A 22873-nucleotide genomic window follows, 5' to 3' on the forward strand; every position below is an offset into this window, starting at 1 on the left:
ATGTGCATCTATAGCTATACCTGTTGGGATACAACATATATAAAAACAATTGTTTCAATTCAGCACCATGAGTACACTCTGAATAACTGAACATGAACGGTTTTACATATCTAAGGAACAATCTTGTATTCTTACTGACAGGTCCACTTCACAGAGCTACACACTGCCAACTTATGTATTAGAACTAACAAAGGCTTGGCATGCAGAAGGTGTTGAAGATGGCTGAAGACATTGAGTCATGTGCCAAGTACTTGTTCTGGAGACAGTAGAGCTGGGACCGTACACCTGTCCATCAACTTATGTACAAGTCTGGCAAAAGCTGCTTCCATCACATAATTCTCACACAGGTGTATCACATTGTGATCAAACCCCTCCAATCAAATAACTGCTTGACTCACCTTGGTGACTTTAATTGCTTTAATTTGCCCGGTGTGCCCGACATGAGGACCCTGGCAGAGGTCAACTAGATTTCCACACCTGTACAGACAGAGGACATTCTAGTGACTCAGATGTGCTGATGTCCTTTAACAATGCATGTAAACCCAAGAAGAAGAATGTAATATATTACTCATCCACACCTACAGTACATATTAGTCATCCTAAGACAGGAAGAGTGCTGATGGAAAAATCATCAGGGAAAAAAAAACCTGCAGCAACCACATCAATGGATAGAAAGCTGCTAAATAATTAGAGATCATTTAGATGAGCATACATAATTTCCAAACTTTAAACACAGGATCTTGCTAGCAGAGGATCTTCTCCTCCCTGCTGGCTGTCACAATTTAAAAAAAAAAAAAAAAAATTAAAAAAACGCTCCGCCTGCCCGGCCACATCATTCATTCACAATATTCTGTAAATGGGAAAACTACAAGGCTGTCGGCTTGTAGTTCTCAATGAACTACCACAGCGCTCCATAGTGCCGTGGTAGTTCATTAACCTCTTGCCGACCGCGCATAGCCGAATGACGGCTTCACCGCGGCCGGCCAGTTCTGGGTGGACGTCATATGACGTCCTCCCAGAACGCGCTCTCCTGCGCGCCCCCAGGGGGCGCGCACCTGGCGATCTCCGTGATCGCTGTGTCCTACGGACACAGCTGATCACGTGATGTGGTAAAAGGCCAATCACAGCGGCCTTTAACCACCTGATCAGCGGTGTCCAATGACACGCTGATCAGAGGGAAATGCAAGTGCCGGTTCTCGGCTGCACTTTCCTCACACTGTCAGATCGTGAGGAAAGTACTGCCGAGAACCGGCAGTTGTCAGAGCGGGGATCGGCACCGATCATCAGGGCACTGATGATCAGTGCCCTGATGATCGGTGCCCAGCAGTGCCACCCGCAAGTTCCGCCCAGCAGTGCGCCCACTAGCTCCGCCCACCCGTGCACCCACCTGTGCCCAGCAGTGCACCCACCTGTGCCACTCTGCAGTGCCACATACCTGTGCCCAGCAGTGCCACCCACCTGTGCCCACCAGTGCCACCCACCTGTGCTCACCCACCAGTGCTGCCAGTCAGTGCCACCAGTCACTGCCCAGGGGTTGTGCCAGTCAGTGCCGCCAGTCAGTGCCCAGCAGTGATGTCTATCAGTACCCATCATCAGTGTCACCTATCAGTGCCGCCTATCAGTGCTGCATATTAGTGCCGCCTATCCGTGACACCTCATTAGTGCTGTATCAGTGCCGCCTATCCGTGACACCTCATTAGTACTGCCTATCAGTGCCCTTTAGTGCTGCCTATCAGTGCCCATCAGTGCCCATCAGTGCTGCCTCATCAACGCACATCAGTGAAGGAGAAAAAATGCCTGTTTGAAAAATTTTATAATAGAAACAAAGAAACTTTTTTTTTTTTTCAAATTTTATGCACTTTTTTATTTATAGCGCAAAAAGTAAAGCGCCCAGCGGGGAGTAAATACCACCAAAAGAAAGCTCTATTTGTGAGGAAAAAATGATCAAAATTTCATATGGGTACAATGTTGCATGACCGCGCAATTGTCAATCAAAGTGCGGCAGCGCTGAAAGCTGAAAATTGGCCTGGTAAGGAAGGGGGTATAAGTGCCCGGTAGGCAAGTGGTTAAGCATCCTTCAGTAAGTATCTGCTTGCCCGTACGGGATGTACAAGCAAGCAGATACAGCGACAGGTCAGAGGGAGACCTGTATGGCACCAGTGATCTATTGATCACTGGATGTAATGCTTTACAGGCTCCAGAAACAAAAATGATAAATGCCCATGTTTTTACCTGCAAAAAAATGTTCATTTATTATTTTTTGTTAAAAGGTGATCCTTTAACACTATGGGGTTGATTTACTAAAGGAAAACAGTTTGTGCACTGCGAGTGCAGTTGCTCTAGATCTAAGGGCAACATGCAAGGAAAATAAAGAAACCGCATTCTTGCTTGCACATGATTGGATAATAGAAATCAGTAGAGCTTCCCCTCAGATCTAGCGCTTACAGTGCGCAGACTATTTGCCTTTAGTAAATCATCTCCCATGCAGACAATTTTTAATTTGTAATCAAATAATTAGGTAGTTTTTTGCAAACATTTAGTTTCTTAGGCTGGCCATACATTATACAATTATCTGGTGATATTTGGTTTAGATTTACAAAAAAACCATATAATAGAAGGACAAACCTAAACAACACTTTCAGTTGTATCCAATTAGGCAGGCCCTTGCACTACACAGTTGAAGGTAAATCTAAAGGAAATTGGGCAGAAAATTGGAAGATAATTGTATAATATATGTATAATATATGGCCAACCTAAGGCTGCCATGTAGCACAATGATTTTTATGTACTAGCCACACACGGAGCTAAAATTGGCAACCCCCCTAACCCTTTTGCTGCCAGAGCCATTTTTGCGGTTTTATTTTTTGTTTACATGTTCAAATTTACCGGTACCCCCCCAAATAAAATTTTTTATATATATATATATATATATATATATATATATATATATATATATATATATATATATATATATATATATATATATATATATATATATATACACATACATACATACACATACATATATATACATATATACATATACACATATATACATATACACATATACATATATATACACATACATACACACACACACACACATACATACATACATACATATACACACACTTAAAGGAACCATTTTTAATCAGAGTACAGCATCAAGTCAATGAAACTCCTGGGATATTGATCAGGTCAGTTAAGTAGCAGAAGGGGTTATTGATTAGCTTCAGCTGCTTTGGTGTTCATGAAATTAACAACAGGAATGGATTTACAGGTGGAGGCCAATTACATTTTTTTCCCTACTCATCTTTTCAGTTTTTCACTAGTTTTGCATTTGGCTAGGGTCAGTGTCACTACTGGTAGCATGAGGCAATACCTGGACACTACAGAGGTTACAGGCAGTCCAACTCCTCCAGGATGGCACATCAATACATGCCATTGCCAGAAGGTTTGCTGTGTCTCCCAGCACAGTCTCAAGAGCATGGAGGAGATTCCAGGAGACAGGCAGTTACTCTAGAACTGGACAGGGTCGTAGAACCCATCAGCAGTACCGGTATCTGCTCCTTTGTGCAAGGAGGAACAGGATGAGCACTGCCAGAGCTCTACAAAATGATCTCCAGCAGGCCACTGGTGTGAATGTCTGACCAATCAGAAACAGACTTCATGAGGGTGGCCTGAGAGCCCAACGTCCTCTAGTGGGCCCTGTGCTCACTGCCCGGCACCATAGAGCTCGACTGGCATTTGCCATTGAACTCCAGAATTGGCAGGTCCACCACTGGCACCCTGTGCTTTTCACAGATGAGAGCAGGTTCACCCTGAGCACATGTGACAGACGTGAAAGGGTCTGGAGAAGCCATGCAGAACATTCTGCTGCCTGTAACATCGTTCAGCATGACCGTTTTGTGGTGGGTCAGTGATGGTCTGGGGAGGCATATCCATGGAGGGACACCTAGACCTCTACAGGCTAGACAATGGCACCCTGACTGCCATTGGGCATCAGGATGAAATCCTTGGACCCATTGTCAGACGCTGCGCTGGTGCAGTGGGTCCTGGGTTCCCCCTGGTGCACGACAATGCCCAGCCTCATGTGGCGAGAGAATGCAGGCAGTTCCTGGAGGATGAAGGGATTGATTCCATTGAATGGTCCCCACGCTTGCCAGACCTAAATCCGATACAAAAAACCTTTGGGATATCATGTTTCATTACATCCGACGCCACTAGGTTGCACCTCAGACTGTCCAAGAGCTCAGTGATGCCCTGGTCCACATCTGGGAGGAAATCCCCCAGGACACCATCCATCGTCTCATTCGGAGCATTCCCCGACGGTGTCAGGCATGCATACAAGCACATAGGGGCCATACAAACTACCATTTTGAGTTTATGCAATGAAATTTCAGCAAAATGGACTAGCCTGCTGCATCATTTTTTCACTTTGATTTTCAGGGTCCGGTTTATATCAGTATACGTAGCTATCCAGCATGATAGTTTTCCCCATTGAGATCTGATGTGTTTTCAAAGCGTTCCTTTAGTTATTTTGAGCAGCGTATACGTGTGTATGTACATATATTTCTTTTTTTCTGAAAGCAGACACCCTACACAATCATAGTGGTTCTAGCATATTGAGGTCCAGCGACTCTTGCGCCCAGGGAAGGTGAAATACTTTGTCTGCATGCTCGTCAATCCAAAATTTGACATCACCAGCTGTGTGAACCGAAGCATTATTGTCTTGGTAAATGGCGCTGCCTTCAGGAAACAATGTCTGCACCATGGGGTGCACATGGTCGGCCAAACTTTGTACATAGTCACTGGCAGTGACTACCTTTCAAGGTGATGATGGGGCCTGCAGAATATCAAGATATGGCTGCGCAAACCATGATTATGACGCCACCATGCTTTACCGTTGGCACAAAACAGTCCTGGTGGTAAGCTTGGGATGGTGTTGGCCACACGTAAACACGTCCGGTGGTTGGGAACAGAGTGAAGCTCGATTCATCGGACCGCATTACAGTCTTCCACTGATCGATAGTCCACAATTTATGGGTGTTGCACCATTCTACTCTCTTCTGAGCATTAATATTGGTCACAAATGGTTTGGCAATTGCAGCTCGTCTGTGAAAGTTTTACAGAAGGAGTTCCCTTCGCATAGTTTTTGTGGACACGGGCTTTGGAAGACTGAGATTGAGCTCTGCAGTCACTTTGGCAGAAGTAGTTTTCTTATTGTGGGTCACAATCCTGCACAATGTTCTTTTGTCTCTTTCGGTCAGTTGACCATGTCGATCGCGCTTATGCTGATCACACTACGTTTTCCCAGAAACTGTAAGTGCCATTATAACCTTCGATACTGACCTCACGATACGGCAAATGAATTGGCAACTTCAGTCACAGAGGCACCAGCTAAGTAGACATCACAATTTGCCCTCTTTGAAGCTCAGTAAGCTCCGATATGACTTTGCATTACTAGCAGCGCAAACGGCGAATGGCGAAAGTGAGGCTTCTCACTTGTCAACTAGGTGTCTCATCACACAGTGGAAGCAAAAGAATGTTACATCACGTCCACTTTCAGTGCGAAACATGTCACTTTCACACCTGCGAATCATGCAGGGTTTCCATATTTTTGTCCAACCCCTGTATAGCTTCCTCAGGTGATGCCTTAAAAGTCCCTGAAGGTCATGAAGTTGGAGTTAGCTATGAATAATAGACCTAGAATTATTGCTCTCACTCTGGCATGCATGACGATATGCATCAACAATCTTTTTTTGGGTATTGGTTCCCCTGCATTTATGTTTGGATATGCATGAATGTATGTGGGGGCTCAAAAAGAATCTGAAGACCCCCTTTCCCTGTCCAAGACAAAAAGTTCCCTATGTGATGATTTTCTTTGGTGACAGGTCTTCTTTAATGAGACATCAAAAAGACCTCCGATGTCTCCCCTATCCTCGAATGATGCTGATGGAACGCAGGTTGCCAGGGTGTTACTGACAGACGGCTTGTCAGATATGAATACAATCCTGGCAGCTGGAAAGGTTTAACAATAAAAATGGATGTTAAATGCATGCCAATTTACCTGTATACACTTGTAGTTGCTTCCACTTTGTCTTCAATAATCTGTACTTTAAACTTGTTGTACTGCAGAAGAGAAAGGAGAAGCCCCATGACTCTGAGTGCAAACAATACAAATGCTTCAATTTCCACTTCCCCAAAGAGTTGAGCCCCACATCCACCAATCAACAATCCAATGAAACCTTAGCAGCTGTTTTGACTTGTTGAATGGTGGCGACAGGTTTATCCAACAAAAAGAGAACCTGTCTCTGATATGAAGCTGGATGCAGCACATGAAGATCAAGGATGTGGGTGTAGTCGCCAAAAAAGCTGGTGGGTGACTCAATTTAATTTGCAGTTGGCACTAAGGTGCAAACTGTTGGTGAACTGACACTTTAACCAATGCACCAAACCTTATATGTCCAGCTACACTATATTGCCAAAAGTATTGGGCCGCCTGCCTTTACATGAACTTTAACGGCATCCCAGTCTTAGTCCGTAGGGTACAATATTGAGTTGGCCCCGCCCTTTGCAGCTATAACAGCTTCAACTCCGAGAAGGCCGTCCACAAGGTTTAGGAGGGTGTCTATGGGAAGGTTGGACCATTCTTCCAGAAGCACATTTGTCAGGTCAGGCACTGATGTCGGGGGAGGAGGCCTGGCTCACAGTCTCCGCTCTATTCCATCCCAAAGGTGGTCTATGGGGTTGAGGTCAGGACTCTGTGCAGGCCAGTCAAGTTCCTCCACCCCAAACTCGCTCACTCACTCCATAAGGTTTAGGAGGGTATCTATGGGAAGGTTAGACCATTCTTCCAGAAGCACATTTGTGAGGTCAGGCACTGATGTCGGACGAGAAGGCTGGTTCACAGTCTTCGCTCTAATTCATCCAGTTGAAGTCAGGAATCTGTGCAGGCCAGTCAGGTTCCACCACCCCATACTAGCTCATCCATATCTGTCTTTATGGACCTTGCTTTGTGCACTGGTGCGCAGTCATGTTGGAACAGGAAGGGGCCATCCCCAAACTCTTCCCACAAAGTTGGGTGCATGAAATTGTCCAAAACGTCTTGGTATGCTGACGCCTTAAGATTTCCCTTCACTGGAACTAGGGGGCCAAGCCCAACCTCTGAAAAACAACTGTACACCATAATTTAGACTTGGCACAATGCAGTCAGGCAAGTACCGTCCTCCTGGCAACCGCCAAACCCAGACACGTTATCGGATTGCCAGACAGAGAAGTGTGATTGGTCACTCCAGAGAACACATCTCCACTGCTCTAGAGTCCAGTGGCGGCATGCTTTACACCACGGCATCCAACACTTTGCATTGCACTTGGTGATGTAAGGCTTGGATGTAGCTGCTCGGCTATGGAAACCCATTCCAAGAAGCTCTCTGCGCACTGTTGTTGTGCTAATCTGAAGTCCACATGAAGTTTGGTGGTCTTTAGCTATTAACTCTGTAGACAGTTGGTGACTTCTGCGCACTTCAGCATGACCTCACCAGGTCTGTTATTTTACGTGGCCTACCACTTGGTGGCTGAGTTGCGGTTGTTCGCAGTCTCTTCCTCTTTGTTATAATCCCACTAACAGTTGACCGTGGAATATTTAGCAGTAGCAGCATTTAGGGGGTGTCCCAATTCTTTTGGCAATATAGTGTATGTTTTGAGGAGTATACTTGACATCTTCTTGCATACATATGCACAAATATAAGTTTTATAAATTCAAAAGCAGCCTGACTAAGACATTCTTGCAGTTATTTTTGCAAATAAGGGTTGTGGTTTACAGTTAAAAGATAAAACATATCAGTGGAAGTAGATAAAATATGGCCTGATCCTGTTGCTCAGAAATGTATCATGCTAACACAGCAATTCTGATGACCCTGAAGGCAGCCCAGCACATGTAAACACCAAGCTGGATATGCGTAGTAGTCATGAAGTCTGCAGCACGGGTCCTTCTTAACAATTTCTTACCTTAAATAATTCTAGTAAGTCTTCCCGTGTCACTTCCACCCGCTGGAAGGGAAGTTTTTGTTTAATGATCTCTTTGCAGATGGCTTCCAGACCAGGAAGGTCAGTGCCCTGTACATTACTAGATGTGAGAAACAAACAGATTGTTATTGGATACAAAACTAACTGATGTTCTAGGGTGAATACTGTAGCAATTACGCATTAAATTTCTTCTCCCCACTCTATAGGAACACTTGTATATAAAGATACCAAATTAAAGCAGTATTAAACCCAAAAGCAAACATTTAACCACTTGCCGTCCGCCTGCTGTTTATAAACGGCAGGGCGGTGGCAGTGCAGGGGCAGGTTGCCGTTCATAAAACGGCACCCGCCTTTTCTAGCTGTGCGCGCTCCCTGGGAGTGCGCAGCACCGCGATCCGGTGCCCGCTGTGTCCTCCGGACACAGCGAAACACCGATCGTCGGACAGGACCTCTGTACGAGGTCCCAATCAGTGATCACATGCAAAGTAGTAAGCAAGATGTCACTTGTGACATCATTGCTTACTACAAGTGAAATCTGTGAATGATCACAGAGGTCACATGGTACAAGGCTATTCACAACAGCCTTGTACCATGTGACAAGCTGTGACCAATCATAGCTCACTCAGTACTTCTCAATGACTGCAAATATTATATATTTGCAAAATTTTATTAAAAAAAACACTTTTTTTCAAAATTTTTTGACATTTCCATTTACATAGCAAAAAAAATAAAAATCCCAGCGGAGAATAAATACCACCAAAATAAAGCTTTATCTGTCTCAAAAAAAATGGTAACAAATTCATATGGGTACAGTGTTGCATGACCACGCAATTGTCATTCAAAGTGTGATAGCGCTGAAAGCTGAAAATTGCCCTGGACAGGAAGGGGGTGAAAGTGTCCGGACAGGAAGTGGTTAATATACTGCAGCTGACCAATTCTTAGATGTGATGGCTGCATTAGTTTTCTTTAGACTCTTTCTGTTTTCACCTGGTGATCTGGCCAGTAAGTATATTTTTCAACAGAACAAGCTGTCCTGCAGATAAGAGTGTTGAGACAAACCATTTAACAATGATAAGGGTGCTTACAATGATCAGCATTTATGTTAACCGTTTTTTTTTCCCTTTTGGGATAAACATTTATCTGTAACTGTTTATAAAGTGTTAGCTGGAGTTTAGCTTCAGTTTGCTTGTGTATCTAAATCTGCTAGTGCATCCAACACTCCTCTCCCCCAGATTAAGAATGCTGCTGTCCACCCTCCAGGAATCAGATGTCCACACTGCACAATATGCAGCTGACCCATCTGAGATCAATTTTGACCTGCTTTCTATGGTTAAAAGAGAACTCCATCTCCGCCTAACAGAGGTCACTAGTTTGGATCTCATTAAAAATAAGCAGATGTTTTTCGAGCAGGGAGATCGTAATGGGAGGTTCTTGGCGATGCTGGCCCAACACGACCAGCCTCTCACAATCTCCGAGGAACAAACCCCTCACTCAGGGGAGTCAGTCTCCTTACCGGACATTTTGGAAGATTTCAGTCAATTTTATAGCACACTACATGCTTCCTCACTACTTTACTGGACCAGCTAGCGCTTGGGTGTCTGTCAGATGCAGAGCGGGAGGCCTTGGTACTCCCCATCATCCCTGAAGAGGTTGCTGTTGCTATCCAATCCTTCCCTACAGGGAAGACCCCGGGTCCGGACAACCTCCCCATTGACTTTTATAAGGCCCATAGTGACCTCCTTGCTCCACTCCTGGCCTCACTACTCACAATGTTTATCCTCAGGTACATTACCCCACTCTATGAGTCATGCCCATGTAGTGCTAATTTATAAACCGCCTAAAGACTCAACCTCCTGTGCCTCCTATAGGCCTATTGTGCGCCTCCCTACGGACTTTAAAAACTTAACAAAATCACTTGTCTTACGGTTACAACTAATGCCGCCTACCATTATTGAGTCAGACCAGACAGGATTTACTGTATGTCCCACAGAACTACAGATATAAATTACGCAGATTATACACGAACATCCAGACTTCACACTCCAACATGGGTTCCGGAGTAGTGGCCTCATTAGATATTGAAAAGGCCTTCGACACGATACATATCGCCAACTCTATGGGAGGTGCTTTGCCGGAAGGGTTTTCCCTTGGTATTCATTGCATGGTTGAAGGTACTGTACAACAGTCCAACAGCTGCAGTACGCTTAAGTGGTTGCTTATTGGCCTCTTTTTCCCTGTCCAGAGACACTCAACAGGGCTGCCCTCTCTCTCTCCAGCACTTTTTGCCATAGTTATAGAACCCATAGTGTAGGCTCTCAGCACCTTCCCGAATATTAAGGGCTTACTTGGCTGGCTGGAGGAGAGGATGGCCCTGTACATGGATGACCTCCTGCTGTTATTGAATGATGCTGGTCCGTCACTGAGAGGTGCCCCGCCAGGTCCTTATCTCCTTCTCTCCCATCACCGACCTCAGGGTCAACTGGGCTAAGTCTCTACTGTTCCCTATTGACCCTCAGGCCCAGACTATGGCTTCTCCAGATACTCAACTACAGTGGGTAGAGACCTTCAAATATCTTGAGGTTGCCATTTCCCATCAGACTTTATCCCCCTAAATTTAGCCCCAGTTTTACAAGATCTCAAACTGAAGCTATGGGAGTCCCTACTTTTGCCCCTTCTTGGATGCATTAATTAATTAAAATCCTCCCCAAATTCACCTACTTATTTTGACACACTCCCCACACACCCAAGTCCTTCTGCACTCACCTTAATCAACTTTTCTCCTCCTTTCTCTGGGGTCCACATACTCCCAGATATAAACGGTCTACCCCCATGTACCCCACTGCTCAGGGTGACCTGGCTTTCCTGGATTGCAGCAAATATTTTCTAGTCACTGCTGCCTGGAGGTTGAACCCTAACCTAAATAGTCTTGGAGGGCAGGCCTAGCATGTGAACACTATCCGAAATTAGCAGCATCATCGAACGCCCCACTAAGGCTCAACCCTTCATTGCCCCATTTTTATATGCTGCCTAAGCCCCATTAATGGACCAAATACAACATTAAAATAATATTACAAATGGTCAACAGCCACACATGGTCTTCCCTGTCCTTGCTCTCTTCTACTGTATATTTTTCTTTACTGTTAGGATAACAGACATTCATAAAGATTTCAGTTCTTATCAATGTGCTTCATATACTTCCTGTTATAGATCAGCATTTCTGTAAAAAAAATATGTAAACAATGCAGTATATTAATTGTTCCATTTCCTGTTTCATCTGCTGACTGTATATCTGTGATAAATATAGAATTACAAAGAGAAAAAAAAAAAAAAAAGCCGCAGCCAGCACTGCATACTTCTCACACATTTCCAGGTCCATGTCGTCTTAGGGGGCACGACCTTGGAAACACGTTAGCCTTATAGACCTGGACTGGCATGTCTCTTCTAATCCAACTATCGGAGTTCAGAACTGGTTAACTACTTTACACCTTTAGGAACGTTTTTATACAATCTTACTATAATGATTACTTACTTCATAAGGACAAAGCGTATTTCCGATCTTCTTCTCATGGACATAAGTGATTCTCCTGTCTGTGAGATGAGCTGCCTATCCCTTGAAGGGCCTGGACTCTTCATGGTGGTCTACTAAGGTCACAACTGAGTCAGCACTAGAAGGATCGATATTCAGCTGGTCCAAATTTCAATCAGTGCATTGCCAGGCTGGTTGTACTAAAGTCGATCTCTCAACTACCTTCAGTACAACCAGCCTGTCATTTTTTTTTTTTGTCCATTCACTTTTGGTGGCTATAACCACCAGCAGTGATCACTGTATTCTTCCAGCAGGAAAGGCTCCTCACCAGCACAGTACAGTAGCACTGCAGGAGGGATTACCCATCAACGCTGACTGTGTTGATGGAGGAATTCAGCAACACTCTTTCCTTCCACCCACGGTAGAAGAAAAGAAAGTTGCATATCTATGGCCTTCCTTACTGAGTCTCACTCACAAACCTCTCCAATTTACGTATCTGACTTGGACTTCATTTAGGTATCCTGCAATTCCCTGTATAGCAACATTCAGACTGGGAAAGGGAAGGGCACTACTAGGACCGAATCAGGTGTGCTGCAATCAAAATTGCTGATAAAGAACACGGTGACAGGACAAAGGAGCCAGTGAGCAGAGAGATGAGCCAATCAGTATTCTGCTCTTCCTTCACTATCCAACCACAGGATGGGAAGACAAGTGACCTAGCTGTACTGCTTAACTGCAGCAGAGAAAAGTCAGGTCACTAAGCTGGGGGGGAGAATCCCAGGACTGAGTAAAGTTTGTCTTTTTGGCATTTAATATAGATCCCACGTCTGTATTTTCAAATATGTTGTTGCAAATAAACGATCCTTTCCATTTTTATCCACTTCAATACCAGACACTTTCACCCCCCTTCCTGCCCAGGCAATTTTCAGCTTTCAGTACTGTCACACTTTTAATGGCAATTGTACGGTCATGCAACACTGCACCCATATGAATTTTTTAGCATTTTTTTTGAGACAGATAAAGCTTTATTTTGGTGGTATTTATTCACCACTGGGATTTTTCTTTTTTTGCTATGTAAATGAAATATCCAAAAATTTTGAAAAAAAGTGTTTTTCTTATAAAATTTTGCAAATAAATATTTCATCATAAATCTTGGCCAAAATGTATTCCGCTATCTTTTTAGTTAAAAAAAAAAAAAAAAAATAACCCAAATTAGTTTATAACCAAAAATGTTCACACAAATAGACCTTTCTTATGGTAGTATTTAATCACCATTGGGTTTTTTTATTTTTTGCTAAATAAGCAAAAAAAGACCACTTTTTTTATTCATTTTGGTTATAACATTTTGCAAATAAATAATCTTTCTGCATACATTTAGGCCAAAATGTATTCTACCACATTTCTTTGATGAAATAACCCAAATCAGTGTTTACTATTCAGTCTGTAGGAAAGTCCACAAACTATGATATATATCTGAAAAGCAATCAATTCTCATGTACTGATGGCCTCATTTCTTAAGGCCTGAAAATGTCAGGACAGTACAAATACCCCCCAAATAACCCATTTTTGGAAACTAGACAGTCAAAAGGTATTTAGTAAGAGGCATGGCGAGTTTCTTGGAGTTGTAAGTTATCACAAGTTTTTTTTGCCAATTAAGACATTTTTTAAAAAATAGTTTTTTTCTCACTTTTTTTTTTAAAAGTTTTTTTTTTTTTTTTTACATACAGTCACCAGTGCAGTACAGTACAGCATAATAACTGGTGTGTGGGGGGTGATCAGGGACACTCTCTGGTGACCGTATGTAAAACAAAACAAAAAAAACCCAAAATGTTATATTTTTTCTTTATTAGTTTCTCTTTTTTTAAGATTTTATTTTGCATACAGTGACAAGAGCAACACAGTATTACCATAGTAACAATGTACTGGGGAAGGGAAGTGATCAGGATTTTTATTTTTTTATACACACACTATGGCCACTTAAAAGATTGAAAATAATTGTTATAGACAATTTTTTTTCTGAATGAAATTGATTCAGTGTGTACTATTGGGATTGTCCACAGCTACTCACATGGTACAGATGGGCTGTGATTGCACCCTGCCTGTACCATGTGATCACTGTGATCAATCACAGATCAACACAATGGATGGACGGTGGACATATCTGGTGACAGATCGCAGCACAGTGCGGCCCGTGGGGCATGAGCAAGGCGTGTTCTGGGAAGGAGGTCATATGATGTCCAGCCAAAACAGGAGAGCTCTCGCCCAGCCATCATTTTATTATAGGTCAGGCAGAAAGCAGTCAAACTATGGAGTTTTGGTACAAATTGACCAAAACCAGGGGCGGACTGACCATTTGGAGCCCAGGGTCAGTAGGGGGCCCATGAGATGCCCCTGGTACCTTTTTCATAGGCTTTTTTGAGTTTGGGCAAGGACACAGGGGCCCCATGATCCCGTATTGCCCGGGGGCCCCATGAGTTGTCAGTCCGCCCCTGAGCAAAACTACAAAACACTCCGGCAGCAAAGCTGGTTGAACAATTAACACGCATGATACTGTATATACAGGAATTGTGAACACACCAGACACAGATGGTTTTTACCTGCTGGACAGGTGGATGTCGTAGAAAAAGCCATTTTCTGTGCTGGGCCCATGACACAAGAGGCCTCCGTAGAACTGCTCCAGAGCTGCCCCGAGGACATGGGCACTGGAATGCCAAAATATCTACAATAAAAGAGAAAGTTGGAATGACTCTTACTTATTCACAGGTTACCAAGTTTGGCTGCTAACATTTAAAGAGAAAACTATGAAGGTTTTAGTATGTGTGTATTACAAAATACACTCACTGGCCATCGTATTATGTACACCTGTACAATCGCTTGGTAACACAAATTGCTAATCAGCCAATCACATGGCAGCAACTCAATGCATTTAGGCATCTAGATGTGGTGAAGACGATTTGCTGAAGTTTAAACCGAATAGGGATTTAAGTGACGTTGACCATGGCATGGTTGTCCGTATCAGACAGGCTGGTCTGAGTATTTCAAAAACTGCTGATCTATTGGGATTTTCATGCACAATCATCTCTTGGATTTACGGAGAATGGTCAGAAAAAGAGAAAATATCGAGTGAGCAGCAGTTGTGTGGATGAAAATGTCTTGTTGGTTTTAGAGGTCAGAGGAGAATGTGCAGACTGTTTCAAGATTATAGAAAGACAAGGTAACGCAAATAACCACTCGTTGCAAACAAGGTATGCAGAATATGATTCTCTGAACGCACAACACATCGAACCTTGAAGAAGATGGGCTACAGCAGCAGCAGACCACATCCTATGTCACTCCTGTCAGCTAAGAATAGGAAACGGAGGCTACAATTTGCACAGGCTCACCAAAAATTGGACAATAGGAGATTGGAAAAACGTTGCTTGGTCTGATGAGTCTCGATTTCTCTAGAGATGGTTGAGCGTGAAAATCCCAGTAGATCAGCAGTTTTTGAAATACTCAGACCAGCCAGTCTGGCACCAACAACCAAGGCACATTCAAAATCACCTAAATCCCCTTTCTTCCCCATTCTGATGCTCAGTTGAAACGTCAGCAAGTCGTCTTCACCACATCTAGATGCCTAAATGCATTGAGTTGCTGCCAAGTGATTGGCTGATTAGCAAGTGTGTGCGTGTGTATTTACACACATACACACACATATACATACACACACAACAAAGGATTCTAAGAGCACAAAGGACTTTTTATAAAGTATAGCAGACACTGCCTGCTTTCAGACTCGCTCACATTAACACGCATGAAGGGAGAGAAGAGGAAGAAATCGCAACACAAACTCGTTCTCTTGTATGTGTAAATGTAATCAGGAATTATTAAGGGGTTCCCCGGTGTATTAAGGAACCCAATACTAAGACACCGATTATCTGACCAATGAACTTACATCCTGCCCTTCGCGAGAATCGAACATGAGGAACTCAACATCCGAGTCTGCTTCCAGGGGTCTGCTCAGATCATAAAGCGATCCATTCACTCGGGCCCCTAAGATATTATGTATTGAGCTTGGCCTGAGAAAAGAACAGATGGATCATTTAAAATTTCAATTTGCAGCACAATTGGACTAAAGTAAGAAGCTGAAATTTCCATTTTAATCATATTTGTGCAAAAAAGTATCATCGCCCCGTTATTCAGGTTTACTTACTTTGAATATGTCTCTTCAGTTTAAGAGTTGGGGTTAGAGGATGCCTGAAGTCTGACAGCCGGTATTTTGTGACTGACTGACATTATTGCGGAATCCCAGCTTCCTAGTTTGCATAACAGCATCCGACAACAGAGCTCCTGGTTGGTTTGCTTTATTCGTCAAAACTACAGTGCTCTTTTTTTCTGCAGACTCAGAAGTTGCAAGACTTTAGATGAGATCAGTTGCTAACCAGGCAGCAACTCAGACTTTAGATCCCTTTTACCCCATGAACCAAGCAGAAGAGCCATGCAAAGTTAAAAAAAAACAAAAAAAACCTAAAAATTACTTTACTGACTTAACTTTAGTAATTTTACCAATTTTAAATTTAAGACTTGAATATTCAGAAAAAAAGCGTTTTTTTTTTTTTTTAAGAAGGGAGATTCACCTAGTCTGTACAGCCACGTCATAGGGAGTTGTTCTCCAGGAGTGCCCGCTCACCACAGTCCCATCCAGTATGGAGATCCGGATTGGACGAGTCTCCTTCTCCACCTTTTCTGCCAGTCTGGCTTCATGTCTTTCTCTCAGTTTTTCGAAGCATTGCAGCCGCTCACTGATAAACTCAGGCAGAGATTTATTCTTTGCAAAACACAAATTAGGATGCCAATTAACAAACAAGCAATTCCTCTCATGCACTTATTCCATTTTTCCAAGCACCACTAAATAGCAGATCATGGTCTAGACCGTGTGACGGTTCTATCTGGACCACCAGTGAACCCGCCCCCCCACACAGGTTCCCCCAGCCTCCTCTACACTGAACTGATTGGCTGTTAGGACAGCCAGCATCCTAACCACCAATGTCAACAAATGCTTCCCCATGCCTACAGCATCACAAGGGGACGGAAGTGGAACTCCACACAGTCCTGCAGCCTGCTCTGCCTCCATGTTCGGTTCGGGGACACCTGACGGTACGGGGGCCACCCGACGGTATGGAAGGCACTCTGACAGGGGGCACCCAAAGGTACAGGGGGCACCTGCCAGTATGGAGGCCAGTCTTCCGACATGGACAGCCAACAATACAGGGAGCACCCGACGGTACAGGGGGGAGAGGGGCGGCCACGCCGACGGACACCCGACGGTACGGGAGGGGGGCGCCACTCCGACAGGGACAACCGACGGTATGGGGGGGGGGGGAAGCCACTCCTACAGGGACACCCAGCGATACGGGGGGGCACTCCGACAGCGACACCCGGCAAACGGGGGGGGGGGGTTGGGGGAGGTGCACTCCAACAGGGACACCCGACGGGGTACGGGGGGCCACTCCGACAGGGACACCCGACAGGGTACGGGGGGCCACTCCGACAGGGACACCCGACGGGGTACGGGGGGCCACTCCGACAGGGACACCCGACGGGGTACGGGGGGCCACTCGACGGGGTACGGGGGGGCCACTCCGACAAGGACACCCGACGGGGTACGGGGGGGCCACTCCGACAAGGACACCCGACGGGGTACGGGGGGGCCACTCCGACAAGGACACCCGACGGGGTACGGGGGGGCCACTCCGACAAGGACACCCGACGGGGTACGGGGGGGGCCACTCCGACAGGGACACCAGACGGGGTACGGGGGGGCCACTCCGACAGGGACACCCGACGGTACAGGGGGCCACTCCGACGGGCACACCCTACAGTACAGGAAGCACACCTGTGATCAGGACATAGGTTATTTGCAAGGTGCTGGGTACATCGGTCATCTGCAGCATTACTAGGAAAAGATCACCCGGAATTCCCATGGCAGCTTTGAAGTCCTATCTTCTTGCTCTACTTAATTCTATATACAAGGCCAGAGAGGCTGCCCATCACATTTAATGGCTAAAGGAGAGTCAAAAGAATTGGAAGGAGCAAGCTACAACATGAATAGGAAGCAACACACTGAGCATGACAGATATAGCTGGTTTGCTTAGCTGAGCAATTCATTTTTAGGGCTACCAGAAAGCGGACATCCTGATCCAGTTGCAAACCATTACCCACAAGAAGGCTACGTGGGAGGTTATCAAGGATCCATTCTAGTCTCCATAGTGATATTTCAGACACACTGTAATGTACAAGCATAGAGCTGGGGCTAGTCTAAAAAAAAAATTTAAAATGATTTTTAGAAAACTAGTTTAGTGTGGCTAATTCTTTATTATTTTTCCGCATGGGTATTAATTGATTAATGAAGCCACACTGCACGCATTTAATGCAACAACCTACCTGCACATATGCATGCTCGTTATCAGCAGAACTGTGCTTTCGCCTCCCATTGTATTCCACAGAAGACCCATCCTTGGAACACTAGAGGTTAACAGAAGAAAGAATTGAGACTGAGATAAGAGAACAGTATAAAGAATGCTCATTTTCCAAACTCGATTACAAAACTAAATTTACTGAATGATTAAATCGACCACAAAGTGATATTTTTGAAATTATACGAAGTCACCCATTGGCGCGTTCAAGCGTGACTGTAGCCTTAAAAAAAAACAAAAAAAAAAAAAAACCTTTAGGCTCCATGTACACTGCAGCTGATAAACTCACGTTTAGGAGCTTTTCTGTGTTTTTTTTCAACAGCCCCTGAACTCTCCCTAATGTTTTCCTATGTGTCCATGTACACATCATCGTTTACAGACAGTTGAGTTTACAGTGGGTTTTTTTTAATGCACCAAACTTGCGTTCAGGAGATTTTATCAGGGTTTCAAACGCCAAATGCTTGTAAACGCGGCTAACCGCATTTATAAGCGTTTGGAATTTTTTTTTTTTAACTGTTCCATTCCCAGATGCTGTCCAGAGCCTTTTTTCCATCATGAAAAAATGCATGCAAAGCTTTTTCCCAGTACTCAAAATGGATCTAACACACCTTTCAGGTTTCGCATGCAAGAAAATATGTTAGACATTGCTGCAATAATTTCTGCACAGAAATGAGCCGGAACACATCCAAACACCACAAAAAAAAAAAAAAACTAATCTCAACAAATACTGCTCTCTCTGCTTCTGCTCTCTCTCTCAAAATGTCTGAAATATTATTATTATACAGTATTTATAAAGCGCCAATAGTTCGCTCAGCGCTGTACATTACAAAGGGGGACAGAACATGTGACAGAACAATACCAATACAATGCAAAACATGAGGGGATTGAGGGCCCTGCTCTTTGGAGCTTACAATCTAGGAGATAGTTAATTTTTAACTTTTTCAGTGCATTCTAGGCATTTTGGAAGGTCTCCTGAGGTTATCTTTAAAAAACGCTTCTAAAACGCAAACGCTCATAAACGCGGTATGCAAACGTGGCTAAACAGATGGTTTTTAACCTACGTTTTCCAGCAGTCAGTTTCCATCAATCAGAAGTGTCCCATGTACATGGAGTCTTAGGAGTCTATTAAACATTTGTTGGATGAATGATCACACATTTGTGCAGGCTGGATGAATTTTCCCCATATTTTCCCTATTAGATTTCCTATAATCTTCAGCCCCATCTAGTGGGCAAAATACAGTATAGTGTTCTGAAATAACTCATTGAGCAAAAGTACAATATTTCTGGACACTAGATGGAGCGGACGATCATAGGAATTGCTCTTACAGGAATAAGGGGGAAATCTGTCAGGTCTACACCAATGTTTGAGACATTTGTTCAGTTAATATTATTAATAGACCCCTTTGTGTTTTTTCTGTAATGCTGATAGTGCAAACACAAGTTTTTTGAATGTCTAATCCACACTGAGCAAGACATAAGACAGCCACATACCCTGACATGTGCTCTCACGAGCAGCGTGTACAAACCAAGTAATCCATGAAAGGTAAGGCTCCAGGATTAGAACAATTCAAGTGTGCTGATGTTGATTATTACATATTGGTCCACTGTTCCAGTACACCTCTAAAAAGGAAACATTTGGGCTACACAAAAAAAAAACAAAAAAAAAAAAAAAACACCTACATACTCACCTCCATGCTGCAGCATCATTCTGATGCTGCGGCTGCCCCCTTCCGACAGAACTGAGCAATCACATGACTACAGATCACTCAGTTCTCAGAGCGGAGAGAAGCTGTCAATCAGGACTCTGGGTGGATCCCGACAATAAGCTCAGGATCCTTCCAGGGCCTGGAGCGGTTCTGACATCATCTGATAGCCCACAATTAGCTGACTCTTGGTCACAGGAGAATAGAAGTGCACGTCTGTGACCCACAACAAAAGTATGATCAAAAAAAGCTAAGTTCATACTCCTTTTTTAAAACTGATCTATGTCTACAGTAAAAAGAAAATGAAAGCACAAAGCTCCCTCTAAATAGGAGAGTAGGAGCAAGTCAAAGCTATAGTCCTGAAGAACTACAGGTAGCAGCGGCCAGTGAGAGGAACCACAATGCCCATCAGAGAATCAGGTGCCTGACACACCCAGAAGTGTTGGATACCGGTGGTACTCATAGCAGTTTATGAGGGCAAAGCAGCCGAGTTGTGGACGGCTTTGTAGGTTAAGATTTTGAATTGTATTTGTTGGGTGACTGGTAGGCAGCGGATGGATTGGCATAGAGGGTGGTGGGCACCTAGTGGTTGCCCAGCAGTGGCATTCACGATTGACTAAAGAGGGGATAGCCTGTTGAGGTCAGCCAATAAGAAGAGGTTGCAGTAGTCAATTGAGCGATAACAAGGGAGAGAATTAGTAGCTTGGTGGTGTCACTGGGTAAGAAGGGACGAATTCTGAAAATGTTGTGGAGGTGAATGCAGCAAGATTTTGACAGTGATTGGATGTCAGGCCAAAAGGATGAAGTTAAACTCCTCCTGCTTAAAGTAGGGCTGGAGGCAAAACATTTTTCCCCCCATTATGCATAAAGTAAAGGAGGAATATAACCGGCAGGTTTATTTTTTTTTTTTTTGCATCTGTCGCATTGGAGAGATTTTCCTTCACTTCCTGTCCCAGATCCAAAAACAGGAGGTGAGAGGAAATCGGTCCAAAGTGGGGGAATCCCTGGTTGTCACCAGAACTAGTGTTTCCACTGGAAGATTCCCTCTCCTATTCTGGTGGCAAGTCAAAATTCACTTTCTATGATAATGGTAAACAGGACAAATAGAGAGGGTGAATCTCCCTAACGGGGACACAGAGCAATAAAAACCTGACAGAGGTTCTAATGCATCTCTACTATCTAGAACTAAAGAAAAAGTTTTGCCTTTAATTATACTTTAATTCAGGTTATACTGTAAATTCAGTAATAAATATCAAACTAGTGAAAATAAATGTAGTATATCATGTGACGCTGGCCAATTGCTAGGTGCTCAATATTAAACATCCTTAAAGTGTTACCAAACCCAGGACGCTGCATTCACTATATCCGCTCTCCCCCGAAACCCCGCATTCACTATATCCGCTCTCCCCCGAAACCCCGCATTCACTATATCCGCTCTCCCCCGAAACCCTGCATTCACTATATCCGCTCTCCCCCGGACCCCGCATTCACTATATACCCGGTCTCCCCCCGGACCCCGCATTCACTATATCCGCTCTCCCCCCGGACCCCGCATTCACTATATCCGCTCTCCCCCCGGACCCCGCATTCACTATATCCGCTCTCCCCCCGGACCCTGCATTCACTATATCCGCTCTCCCCCGGACCCCGCATTCACTATATCCGCTCTCCCCCGGACCCCGCATTCACTATATCCGCTCTCCCCCGGACCCCGCATTCACTATATCCGCTCTCCCCCGGACCCCGCATTCACTATATCCGCTCTCCCCCGGACCCCGCATTCACTATATCCGCTCTCCCCCGGACCCCGCATTCACTATATCCGCTCTCCCCCGGACCCTGCATTCACTATATCCGGTCTCCCCCGGACCCTGCATGCACTATATCCGGTCTCCCCCGGACCCTGCATGCACTCTATCCGGTCTCCCCCGGACCCTGCATTCACTCTATCCGCTCTCCCCGAACCCCGCAATCACTATATCTGGTCTTCCACAGTACACAGAAAATGGAAATACAATTATTTTAGTAAATATAAACTGTTAAATACATTTTCTCATCAGCAGTACATAGCAGGCTTGTGACTTCTATCTGTGCTAAGAAGAGCACTGGTTAAAGCTTGTAGGGGGAGTGTTCATTGTGCTCCAGGAGGATGCAGAACCCCTGACCTCTATCTGGACAGTGCTGATTGGCCCTGTGCTGATCATATGCACTCTCCCAAGAAAAAAAAAATCAAAAAACCCCCTATCAATACACACCAAACTGAGCATGTGCAGAGCGTCTCCACACAACATGTCCTATCAGGAGATAAGAGGGGAACAATGGAAGAAGGGGAGGATCAGAGAAGTCAAGATCAAACATTCTTTTTACACAATGCAGAGGATTAACCCCTTAGGTTCAACAGTGAGTATAACAAGCATTCTTTACTGCATCTACAGACTGATTGTACTGTTGTGGGTTTAGTAACACTTTAAATAAAAATTCTCATGTAATACAAAACAAAAAAAGGTAAAATTGTTTTTTATGGTCCTTATTCCCACATTCTGCACCAGTGAAGAAAAAAAAAAAAAGTCAATACACAATTTTTGGTTCTGCCTTGAGCCTAGGTTCACACTACGGCAGGCCATGCAGACCACGTTTGCTCAGGCACGGCAGCCCGTTCATTTGAATGTGTGCCTACGTTTCCCGCAGGGAGAGGCACTTGCACTAAACATGAGGCCGCAAGAAAACCGCATAGTCTTTTCGACTCTGTGGTTTCCGCACCCGCAAATGAGCTGTGAGGCGCATTCAGAATGAATGGCAGCCCTACGCTTCTCATAAGAGCAACGCAATTTGGCTGCGGGTGGTTGTGGAAACTGGTATGATTCCTGCACCTGCAGCCAGCCCACGGGCAAGAGTGAACCTATCCTAAACGCCGGTTCACACCATAAACTGCACAAACACTGCATTCCTGTGCGATTCACATGCGATCCGGATGAAGTACGATTTCAGCCCATTCATTTGAAAAGGGCTGAACTTGTGCTGGGCCACACCAAAAGCAGAGCATGAACTAATTTAACCACCTCCCGTCCGGTCACTGTATATAAACGGCCGGACGGTGGCAGTGCAGGTTCGGGTGGCTGTTTATAATATATATATACACATATATATATACACACACACAC

At 44.4% G+C, this 22873-nt stretch overlaps 1 protein-coding gene across 1 annotated transcript in view; it reads right to left on the reverse strand.

Moving 5' to 3' along the window:
* TARS2 (threonyl-tRNA synthetase 2, mitochondrial) overlaps positions 1-22873 on the reverse strand; it is a 60811-nt gene that overhangs the window by 37005 nt on the left and 933 nt on the right. Inside the window, exons 2-8 of the mRNA XM_089678949.1 lie at positions 17978-18058; positions 16171-16361; positions 15489-15612; positions 14152-14273; positions 8011-8128; positions 6071-6132; positions 399-477 (exon numbers count right to left, since the gene is read on the reverse strand). Of these exons, the coding sequence (XP_089535075.1) occupies positions 399-477; positions 6071-6132; positions 8011-8128; positions 14152-14273; positions 15489-15612; positions 16171-16361; positions 17978-18058 (777 nt within the window). The remainder of the gene's footprint in view (positions 1-398; positions 478-6070; positions 6133-8010; positions 8129-14151; positions 14274-15488; positions 15613-16170; positions 16362-17977; positions 18059-22873) is intronic.

This window comes from Staurois parvus, unplaced genomic scaffold, assembly GCF_062004578.1.
Source record: "Staurois parvus isolate SC_StPar_1 unplaced genomic scaffold, SC_StPar_1.0 ptg000213l, whole genome shotgun sequence".
In the NCBI taxonomy this organism is placed as follows: domain Eukaryota; kingdom Metazoa; phylum Chordata; class Amphibia; order Anura; family Ranidae; genus Staurois; species Staurois parvus.